Raw genomic sequence first — 11,983 nt, 5'->3', positions numbered from 1 at the left:
CGACTAACATCTAATGCAACCTAAGAGATATACTGATAGCTGCTTTCCATTGACATGAAAACTCGGATTATTCTCACTTTTCAGTCTTACCTAACTGAGTTTATACCAGCAATCTGCACAGACTTGAGACCGTGTGATTTAGTCAGATTTAAAGTGAGATTAAGGAGATCACGTTATCAGATCTTGCAAGCAAATAAGTACATGGATGTAAATAATCTTCATTAATCACACAGTACGCGTTCCTTTTATTTACTGAACAGTGACGTCATTATCTGCTGCTTCGAAAACGTCACTGTGTTTAAAAATATCCTGCCACGAATGGTCTCGATATGAGTGTATTATAACCATTAGCTGCGTCTAAATGAGGTTAAGTACATCACGTTGTCAAATCTTGTCAACAAAATAAGCAAATAAATACTAAATGATTGCAAACAGTCATTGATGCAAATGAATAATATCATTTGAGTTTTGTCGCTTCTTTTGCTGCGAGACAGTTGGATCATCAATGATTATGGTGAATATTTACTCACATTACGCGTTCCATTCATTCACCGAACAGTGACGTTATTATCTGAGTGTAAAATACTCACATAACTGAGTGTCTCAATTTACTTAAATGTTAATGGAAAGCAGCTAATATTTCTACATCTAGTCATCTATGTTACAGATTTTAATACACTCTGAAAGTATTAGTGATTGCTATTGGGGAAGAAGCTCCCGATGTTGCTATAACTGTAAAAAATAATACTGATCACATAGTAAACAGTGTGTTCATTAACTTTCGAGTATAAATTCTTAAAATGGCGACCGTCAGTTGAGCTCCGTAGGTGAAGCGGGCAGTGGCAGTCTCCCACGCATGGAGAAAAAAAAGTTTTTTCAGTAATTTCCTCCTATTTGAAATTTTCTCAGATTGTAGTTTACCTAATAAAGTACAACATCAGTACAGTACAGATCTTTCCATATTCGATTTGACTACATTTATGGTGGCGCCATCTATCGCGCTAACGAGAAATCATACCGCATTACATAAAATGACGACCGTCAGTTGGGCTTCGTAGGTGGAGAGAGCAGTGGCAGCCTCCCACGCATGGAGAAAAAAAAATTTTTTAGTCATTTCCTTATATTTGAAAATTTCTAAGATTGTAGTTTACCTAATACAGTACAGATCTTTCCATATTTGAATTGACTACATTTATGGTGGCGCCATCTATCGCGCTAATGAGAAATAAGATGGCACTACATAATATTGTAAAGAAAGGGAGAGGTATGCATAAAATATAATAAAATCGCGTTTGATACCACACAAAAACACATTTATAAAATAATAATGATAAAAAGATTAAATACTTTATAAACATATTCTTCATGCTATAGTTATGTATCGTGTCGCCATCTAGTATCAAATACAGAAGCTAAAAATTACGATATGTACGAATCAATCTGGATATTCGATATTTTTAGAAACACGGATTTGCGATATTCAACTGTAGTTAAAGGTAAAACATTCATTTGAACATAACATAGTGGATTATACGTGGATGCTCTAACATGACAAAAAACTTATATTTTCAAAGATTTCCTCTTAACTAAAAATGTACCTGGTGGTCATATTCAGTGGAAAGTTTATCAGCTGGTACCTTAAGAGTTCTAACGCAGCAGCATCTATCACCTACTGAATCTTATCAGCTGACCACTTTTCCCTTGACAACTTTTCAAACAACCTTCGTACTCTGGGAATTGAACGAGTTATAGCCATATGATAGGATTCTTACTACCCTAATATGCATGTGGGTTAATGTAATTAGCTGAAGGGTTATTTCGTTTGTTTTTTATTTAAAAATTATACTCACTGCATATGCACAGTATAAAGAATGTTTTTTACTAAATCCCAAATAGGTATCCATAGAAACTAAAAACAAATTTAACCTCAATTTTTAATATTGATTAAATAAAGCTTCACTAAACTAGAGTTATCTGAAGAATTTTGTGAAATAATAGAAAAAAAACTAACCTCTATGTCTTGGAATGTCCAAATAATTCAAAAATGGTTACCAGTGGAGATATTTAGTTATCAAGATTTGTACGATTGTTGTAGAAAATTGGTAAATGATTGCGATTCGCTAACAACAAAATTGGAGGTATTATTGAATCATTTAAATAATAAATCGTGTCAAAAATTTAATTCCCATCTGCATAACAATGATTCAGAACTAGCAGTACGTATAAATATCCATCGCGTAAACTGTACGCATTGACAAACCCACTTTTAGATTATAGAAGAAATAACTTTAACCTTAGAATCCATAGAAAAATCTTATTCGAAAATTTTTCCGCAATTAGTGTCTGACAAACATATTTTGGTAGCGAAAAAATTTCAAATGTGGAGAGAAATTTTATGGAAGGCCGAATTAAAACTAGTGTATTTTATTGGCGAAGTTATTAATGAAATTGCTCATCTATTCATATATCACGGAGAAACTCTATTGGTTCAAACTTTGAGGTAAATATTTAAACAGAAACCGAGAGTATTATGTTTGATCTCTGAAGATGATAATTCTTTATAAAAACAAGTGTTGATGTAGTCGTCAGCGTACCACGTCTCTTGCGTGTTGAAACAGTTGCTTCTCAAACTGTTTGCCGAAATCTTATTTTTCATTTTAAAATATACAAAAGCAAACTTTATTTACTATGAATGGAGCCTCTGGTTACGTTTACCCAGCTAGCAAGTTAATGCCTGAAAGACGTCACATTAGAAGCTACTTTTTTGACATTTTGACGAATGTTTGGCGTAAGAATGACGTTCTTTATATTGTTAGGTTAAATGACGTCATGTTTAGACGTTTAATGGACGTCAGTTATATCATAGAACGACTTCTTTAAGACGTCTAATAAAAACAATTATTAAATTGAAAAATGTTTTACAAAAAAATATATATATATATATAAAAAAATACATAAAATAAATATGACAATTCTTAAATCATTATCAAAACAAAATACTTAAAAACATAACTTCTTTATTTATTTTTGTTTTTTGAGATTATCATTTGTATCAGCTGAGCTAAAATCTGTTTTTTCAGAGGCTTTCTTTATTTTTGATTGTATTTTGTGATAGTTGTCTATAATACAAAAAATTAATTTTCATAAAATACAAATCTGTTCTAACAAACCTGATGAATAGAAACATCTTAAAATATTAAAAAATTTCCAGTCAAAATCAGCTTTAAATAATAAAAGTTTATTGTAACTTTTTTTATTTTTATTGGGTGGCCAACGCACACGCGTTTTGTGAGTCGTCAGCCATTTTTCCAAAACGACGCTGATGCTTTTGTCTCCTTCAAATTCAACGAGGCCATACATTCGGAAAATCAAATTAAACCCAATTCCTAGTCTTAGTAACTGCAAATCGGTCGATTTTTGATGTTCCCGTGAAAAAGTGGGGCGAGCAATTTTGACGTTCTTAGGGTCGATTTTACATATTTTGACCCTCCTGATCATGAATATATTATTACTTTCAAGATCCGACCTCGAGAAGTGCCCCAAATTTCAAATTGAAAATTTCCCCATTTTCCGATTTTTGTGAAAAATGCGTCAAAATTGTAGAATTTTCAATACGAGTAGTAGAGGTCAAATAAGACATTTTAACGTTTATATGAGCTCGACATATCGAGAAGGAGAGAAACAGGAGGGACCGCAAGTTGCCTAGTTTCTAGAATTTTTCATGTTTTTTATTTATACGTTTTTTAAATATTTTCTTCTCTGTACAAAATAATAGATGCAGTGGCTAGCGACCTCCTTTTAAGTATAGGGAAGCGAGGGGCTTGTTGTAACAGTAAGATAAGTAGTAATAGGCTCTTTTCACTAGGATCTTATTTCTTTGACCCGATTTAACCTATAAACCGCGCCGCATCATGTTGCCATAGTCAGTGTCCTGCCGGCCGGTGCTGTGAGCGGGAGTGTGCACGCGTTTTATTTCTACCAAGTAATATAAAATTGTACTGTCGTAAAATTTCGGTTTGTGTTTTTAATATTGACTAATTTCAAGTTTTCTATATCTTATTTCCATTCAAATTTATCTTTCACAGATACAAAGAAAGAAGATTTGATAGAGTGCATCATTTGTAAGATGTGGGCAAATGTAGGATGTGTTACAGGAGACATTATATCTTTTATTTGTATTAATTGTAGCTCAGATGAAGACTGAATTTAATTATAATGAAACCTACCAAATGTTGATTCTTACATAAGTATAATACTTTGTTAGATAGCTATTAAGAAAAGTTAATTACGAAGTATACCTAAGATATAAATAATTCAACTACTTATTGTGATTTAAAAGTGCCATGATGATTCTAAGTAGTGTTTAACTAAATAAAACTGTTAAAAAGTGTATTTGAGTTGATTTTTGATAAGAATTACATAATACTTACTTTAGAAAGATGTCAATTTTGTTAAAAATAAACAAAGAATAAATAATTAGAGGTATTATTGTCGTTTTTTTGTCGTTACTACTTGCCCCGGTAAACGTTACAACTTGCCACAAGCACGAGGTAAGTTGTAACACCGCACTTCTTCTAGAAAATATTTGATTGTAAAATAATGACCAATAGTTATGGTATTATTTTTACTTGATTTGGTAGAGGAAGAGTTACAGTATCCATCCATCTTTATTTAATAGAAATTTAATCAATAGATCTCAAGATATATTAGTTTTAATGAAAACTGTTACAACAAGCCCCTCGTTCCCCCACTAATATAATTTTGAAACTTTATTTTTTATATACAACCGGAATTGCTGCAATTTGCATGGCATGCCATCCTTGACGGCATTGACAAGAAATGAACTCCCGAAACGTTTCAGAAATTTCACCAATTTTCGTCCATAATGGCACAAATATTACCTACATATATCTTATTCATATTCAGGGAATTTATTTCATTCTAATGCAATGTCTCAAGCTTCTAAGTGTGAAGCTTTTAAACTTCGTATCTCCCAACCACTTAAAAAACGTATAGATCAAAATTCGAAAGAAAGAAATTAAGTTCTTTTCTACTAGAAAAAATTCAAATTTTATTCCCAAATTTGTTTTTCCTGCGCCCCTGCAAAGTGGTCAACAGGATTTCGCTTCAGTATAATACTACTCCTCCACAATGAATTATTGTTTTAAAAACAGGTTATTACGATGAAAATTTTGAAAACGATCCCAATACTGAAGATTCGTCGAATATGCTCTAAAAAAACAAAAATTATGGCTTCTTAAATGCTAAACAAAATGTAGTAAAAGGCTCATTGTTCGAGGTAACTAGTCACCATATCTACTATTTGTAATGCTTCAAAATTCCTCACATTTTGTACAGAGAAGAAAATATTCAAAAAACATCAAAAATCCTCGAAACTAGGCAACTTGCGGGACCTCCTGAAAATGGGTAAATTTTCAATTTGAAATTTGGGGCACTTCTCGAGGTCGGATCGTGTTCAGGAGGGTCGAAATATGTAAAATCGACCCTAAGAACGTCAAAATTTCTCACCCCACTTTTTCACGAGGGGGTGAAACCTCAAAAATCGACCCCCTGCCCCTCCTATGGCGAATTTCGAGGGGCTCCCGATCTCTAAAATTTTCTTTTGGAATCACTGCCAATATTTTCATGCTTCTATCATTGATTGCGACTTTTTCTTTTGAAATTTACTGTTTGCCCCTGCACTAATAATGAGGTTCTATGTTTTAGAATTTCGGTTTGTTATAATAGTTTATTGGATTTGTACAATAAACATAATAATACTTCAACTGATAACAGTATATGTAAAAATACTTGTCCGTATTTATGTTTTCCTTTGAGAAAAATATCCGTAACAAGATTATTACAAATAATTGCTTATAAAAGAGCAGAATTATGTTGTCACAAATTGATAGATTGTCTATTGGAAACTTATAAATTATATGAAAATTCAGAGGACGACGATGATGGCTCTGACAATTCCAGTTTGGAAATATACATGTAAGTTAAGCAACGTATATTCAAATATATATTATCTTTCATCAAATTTGGGTTATTTAAGGACTTTGACACAACATATGTCGCCTCCTGATTTAACTGAAATAACTGTTCCTCAAGAACAATCTGGGAATGTTCATGACAGTAGTAATTTCGCCAGTTTAGAGGAACTAATTTATTGCGAAGAAAAATATGTAATTGACCTGTTAACGGTAACGTTGAAAGCTGCACCTGAAATGTTGGGAAATGATGGAATTAAAAAATCAAAAAACACAGGTAGGTATGTTATAGTCCAGTGAACAACAGTAAAAATATGGTATCACTTCAGAATTCCATCAAGACGCATGGATTTGCGTGAAATTTTGTTCTATTCACCCCTCACTTCAAAATCTACCCTATAGTATTAATAAATCAATTTAAGATATTGTTTGTACACTAATCAATCAAATATTATACGTAAATTAATAAATACAAATAAATGTTTAAAACACGAAACCGAAATATACTGATTTAAGCATCTTCGTCTAAGAGACGCAATCAAACATACACACATTCGTATATATATAACATCACCCAATAAATCATGTGACTGTCACACAGATGGCGTTGCCTTTGTCAAATCGATATGATGTTTACGAAGTACCAAATTTGTGTCAAATTTCATGACATTTCAATTGGTCAGTAAAAAGTGACAACCATTTAAGCGAAGCTACTTTTGTTATTTTCAAAACAATGTGTGTTGATTTATCATTGCTTCTTGATGAAAAAAATACTGCAAAAGTTCAGCAATGGCTTCAAAAGTGTTATCAGGAGAATCATTTGTTATTGGTTTGCTGAATTTAAACGTGGTCGATGATGGTGAACGTTCTGGTCGTCTAATTAAAGAGTTTACTCGAGAAAACACCAAAAAAATCCACTAAGCTTATATCAGAAGATAGTGTGTTTATAATTATATATGAAAATTTGACCATTAGAAGGCTTTTTTCAAAGTGGTTGCCGCGTTTACTCACTGTCGATCAAAAACAACAACGTGTTGATGATTCAGAACAGTGATTGACTATTTTTACGCGTAATAAATCAGATTTTCGCGTTTTTACGTGACAATGTACCCATCACTTCACTCCGGAATCAAAACGATTATCATCTGAGTGAACTGTAGCCGGAGAACCACGTCGGAACCGTCCAAGGACACAATAGTCAGCTGGGAAGGTTTTTTGCTTCAGTATTTTGGGATGCGCATGGAAAATTGTTCATCGACTATCTCCAAAAGGGAGAGACAGTTAATTGGGAATACTACATTGAGTTGTTGGATCGTTTGAATGCAAAAATCAAGGAAAAACGGCTTCATATGTCTAAGAAAACACCACTTCTTCACCAAGTCAAAACAGCGACTCACAAAACGATGATGGCTTCTGAAAAAAAATGTTCGTTGGTAAAAAATTTTTTGGAAAAATCTCTTAGGTAATCATACGACTCATTGAGTGATGTGTTATATATATGTATAAAATATTTTGAAAAAATTTGAAAGTAGACGAAAAACATTAAATTTTTAACTGTCTGTAAAAAAGTTAATTCAAAAATCAGAAGATACCTAAAATCGAGACGATTCAGACACATAAACATATCACTGCATTAAAAATCACCAAATAATCACATGTCTATAACGCAAATTTCGAAAATGCTGCAGCAGCTAAATACTTTTATGGCTGTCTTGACTGCTCGATAGGGAGGAACGTTCCACAAACTTTGATTGGCTAAACCTTATTGTTAATTTGCGATTAATGCAGTGATATAACTCGCATGCGAACGTTTTGAAACATCCTGTATACTTATTTATAATTACAAGTACACACCGAGAACTTCGAAATGTATTGAATGAATGAATTCTTTTAGGAATAAATAAAATAAGTCCGAAAGCACGCGACAAAGTTTTAGAATACTACGAACAAGTCTTATGGGGAGAAGTAGGTAATTTTTTAGAACACATCGTATTATGGTGGTCTTCTTCTCCTCTATCTGCAAGATCTCCTCATTCTAGCGAACATCTACGAGAATGGATAATACAATTCATACCATTAGGTGATTTGATATACTCAAATAAATGAAGAATACATTAATTTTTCTTTCAGCCGATGTATCTCCGGTGGTTTTGTCATCTTTAGCTAGCCTAGCGGATGCGTTAGGCGTTCACGTTGCGTCTACATCGTGGGATCAATATTTTAGATTAGCTCTGGTCGCTTCTAATAAACCTTGTAATAAAGAAACTGGTAAATTATTCGCTAATGCTCTACAAGATCTCGTTATGTTGTGTAATCAGTGTGAATCTACACCTGATTGGATTGTCGGTGCACCTTTAGATGAGTTACCACTTGTCGAACAGATTCCCATTTTACACAGACTAGGTAATGTAAGGTTTATTAATCATTGTAAAATAGTAATACTGGAACGCGGGCCAGGTAGGGTATAGTCATAAATATAAAAAGAATCGTGCTTGACGAGGGATGTCAATCAAGCAATCTAAGAAAACAGTTGATCAACGTCAAAATGTTCGCCGTGGGGTAAACATTTAATTTTCCGTGCTAATCTTTCTTATTTTTTCCGATAGTGAGAGTTATTTCTTTTGGTTTATTAAGAGGACTCTATAGAATCAACCCACTTTTCTTGGAGGAAATTTCTCATTTCTTTATGCAACAACGCTTTAAGAAGTGATTTCACAAAATAACTGGAAATGATAAGGTCCAGAATTCAACAAATAAATTCGCAAACCGCACAAAAACTTTCGACAATCGCATTTGTTTACCCCCACGGCAACCATTTTCAAATAGGTATCATCTGATTTTGACAATTCTTTAGATTACACAATTCCAAATTAATATTTCCTGCTACATAATTTATAAGTAATGCTATATTTTCATTCAATTTCATCTTAAAACATCTGTTAACAATAACTTGATAAATTCCAATGTCTAACTGTGACATATTTTGATTTTTAGATCACTCCATACACACTACGAGATCATGGTGTATCAACGAATGCAAAAAATTAGTGAACGCTTGGAATGTAAGCGCGTTTTTCGCTGTGATTCACGAAGACATCGTCAATTGCCTTGACCAACTCAATAACCTAAAACTTGCCGATCATACAAATGAAATTCAGAAAGGGAATTTGGGGGTGCACGTAGAAGTATGCGCACTTATGAGAGCGAAATTGGTGTCGGAAGTCAAAGTGAATTTTGATAAATTGAAGGTAGGATCACACGGATCAAAGATATCTAATTGACAGTTTTTTTTTGAACAGCACTTGTCAAGACCACGGGATTTAATTTGGCGTTTATGTGTAAACCCTTTTGTAAGTGATCTATCAGTGGATGTACAAGGCGACAGTAAGACCAATAATCACTTATGGGGGAGTAGAACTGGTCTGAATACCACGAAAATTAATCTTTGGAATACTGACTTGCTTATGTGTAACCGGAGTCATGAGAACATGCCTAACAGCTGCAGTATAAGGGAATCTTAATAATCTTCCATAATATATTATTGGAAAGCGTGGCAGGGAAAAACTCATCCAGAATTTCAGGGAAAAAGTCTCCAAGGATAAACCCTCAAATCACAATTTACTTCAGGAACTTCTCGGTGCATCGCCGCCTCAATGGACACTTGAAGACGCCAGATTCAGCAAAGAGTTGATCGTGAAAATTCTTTTAAGTTGAGGTCGAAACCTCTATCCACGTTCTCTCTAAGTTTGAAAGACTATGGAACTCCTGAACTTTCTAAAAGGAGTGGGATTGATAGATCAGAAGTAAACATTGAGTACCAGAGCAAGAAAAAAGAACTAGATCCTTTGAGTTGCAGTGAGCCTACATGACACCATAAGCACAACAAAGATTATACATTTTGGTTGTATGTTTTAAGAAACTGGGAAAGAATGTCTTACTTTGAAGGCGATCAACTCCATTTTTACTTTTGTTTGCAATAAAATAATTTATTATATAATTTGAACATACCTCGTATTATATAAATATTATGGTTGATTTTATGTTTTAGGAAATCTTGAAAGAAATAGAATATTCTTTACTCTAAATTCGATTAATTAAATTTTAAATTTAATAAAATAATTGATATTTTTTTAACACACCTCGTATTATACATTATGGTTGAATGTATGTTTTAGGAAACTGCGAAAGAATGTGTGGATGGCTTGGCTACCGTATGTAGAACAATATGTCTTGCTAATTTACAGATGATATTTCCATCCAGTTTTTATTGGAAAAAGACTGGTATCCAAATTCTTCCTGAACAACCAAGTTCATTTGTCACCAAATATTTAGGTTATTACATTTTTATTAATCACATCATAACATTGATAATACAAAACAAGATATTTTCACAAAAAAAGTGTGGAAGTTATGGTTTTTCAAGATGAAAACAAGTTTTTAAAAAACACTAACTTAGATATATTGTATAAAATACGAAATACTGAACTGAACAAAGTTTTGAAATACACTACATTAATGATTAAAATATTTGAGATGAACATTCAAAATGATTCTTATCGCCATTTATTTTAGATCGAGTCTTGGTACCAGTACTCGACGCAACCGAGGATCACTTGATAGCCAACATGATCCTAACCTTAATTTGCGAATGTTGGTTAGATCACATTTATATAAATAAAATAAAATTTAGTCATTATGGGGCTCATCAATTACTATGCGATTTTAGATACGTAATATTGTGGTTAACAGACTGCGCGAATATAAGTGATACAATGAGAAAGAAATTACTAAAAAACGAAGTATTGAAAAGGTGCGAAGGAGTAGGGAGATTGTTGTTAAGGAGACCGGGAGAGAGGATACAAATGGCGGATAAGAATAAGACGACATCTATACGTACGTATAAATACTATGTTATCTTATTTCGAAATTCATTCAATTTATTTTAGATGTTGAAGATTCTGGTGGAGAAGAAGAGGATGGGGAACTAATGCCGGCGGAAATGTACGTGCCTAATCAAGAGAAGTGGTTGGAATTGAGAGCTATAAAAAAGAAGACGATTCTATTTCCGATTCCAATTTGTTGTGGACAAATACAATAAAACAATATATAATAAATTTTGTTTTCGTTATTCGAATTAATTATGTTAAAAAATTATTATTTAGATGTAAATCATTCGTCTTTATTTCAAGAATTGCGTAGGTTGTTAGAGTTCAGCTGAACGCACCCGTTTCAAACAAACTAGCTAAGCGCAGCTGTCACACTTTAAGGCCCATACATAAAAATTTCGTATTTTCTGAATTATTTTGCATAGGATGTAGTGAAACCGCATACTGGTCTTAATTTTCTCAATTTATTAATAATACATTGAAAAAAATTGAAGGTACTGTAGTATTTGACATCCATAATCATATTTGCAAAAAATCTTCCATTTTAAACCTGGTAAAATATTAAGTAGAATTGACAACACTGTTTTAGCAAACACTGACAATCAATTTGCGATCATTCATTGTAGGGATGCCAACCAAAGGAATTTTTCCCTAGTTCTATGAGTGTTTTTGTACAATAGGGAAAAAGGGTATTTTTAACTTAATATCTAGAGAACTGTAAACTTCTTTGAACTAATGGAACTATTTAATTCCATGATTATAATTTTAGCTTAATTTAATATAAAATAGCTCTAATGACAAAAACGACTGAGTTTGGAACGAAAAATCGTCAATCTGTGATCGAAGTTGAGGGAATTACCATAGAGTTGATATTAAAGTTAGAGTGGCATGTAATGGAATTATGAAAGCACCGTTTTATCATTCTCTTCTCGCTTCTGATTAGTGTTTTATATTATAGATCTAATCAAAATAGAGAAAAGAGAGATAAAGAAAGGTGTACCGATTATCTTTCGATCAGCAGTTCGGATCCCCTTTAACAAGCTCCCATACCTCAATGGGGATTACAGGATAGCAGAAGAATTATATTGATAAAGATAATTTTTT

The 11,983-nt window shown here is 32.8% G+C and overlaps 1 protein-coding gene across 1 annotated transcript; it reads left to right on the top strand.

The window, feature by feature from the left end:
- Positions 1-2,015: 2,015 nt before the first annotated feature.
- LOC130452384 (uncharacterized) lies at positions 2,016-11,091 on the top strand. The gene is made up of 10 exons (XM_056791630.1): positions 2,016-2,216; positions 2,271-2,500; positions 5,728-5,997; positions 6,059-6,270; positions 7,888-8,073; positions 8,124-8,396; positions 8,988-9,241; positions 10,169-10,325; positions 10,566-10,886; positions 10,949-11,091. The coding sequence occupies exons 1-10, from the start codon at positions 2,016-2,018 to the stop codon at positions 11,089-11,091; spliced, it is 2,247 nt and encodes a 748-aa protein (XP_056647608.1).
- Positions 11,092-11,983: the final 892 nt, after the last annotated feature.

This window comes from Diorhabda sublineata, chromosome 1, assembly GCF_026230105.1.
Source record: "Diorhabda sublineata isolate icDioSubl1.1 chromosome 1, icDioSubl1.1, whole genome shotgun sequence".
Taxonomy (NCBI): Eukaryota; Metazoa; Arthropoda; class Insecta; order Coleoptera; family Chrysomelidae; genus Diorhabda; species Diorhabda sublineata.
The sequence above is the reverse complement of the archived record's forward strand: the minus strand, read 5'-3'. Positions and strand labels throughout refer to the sequence as shown.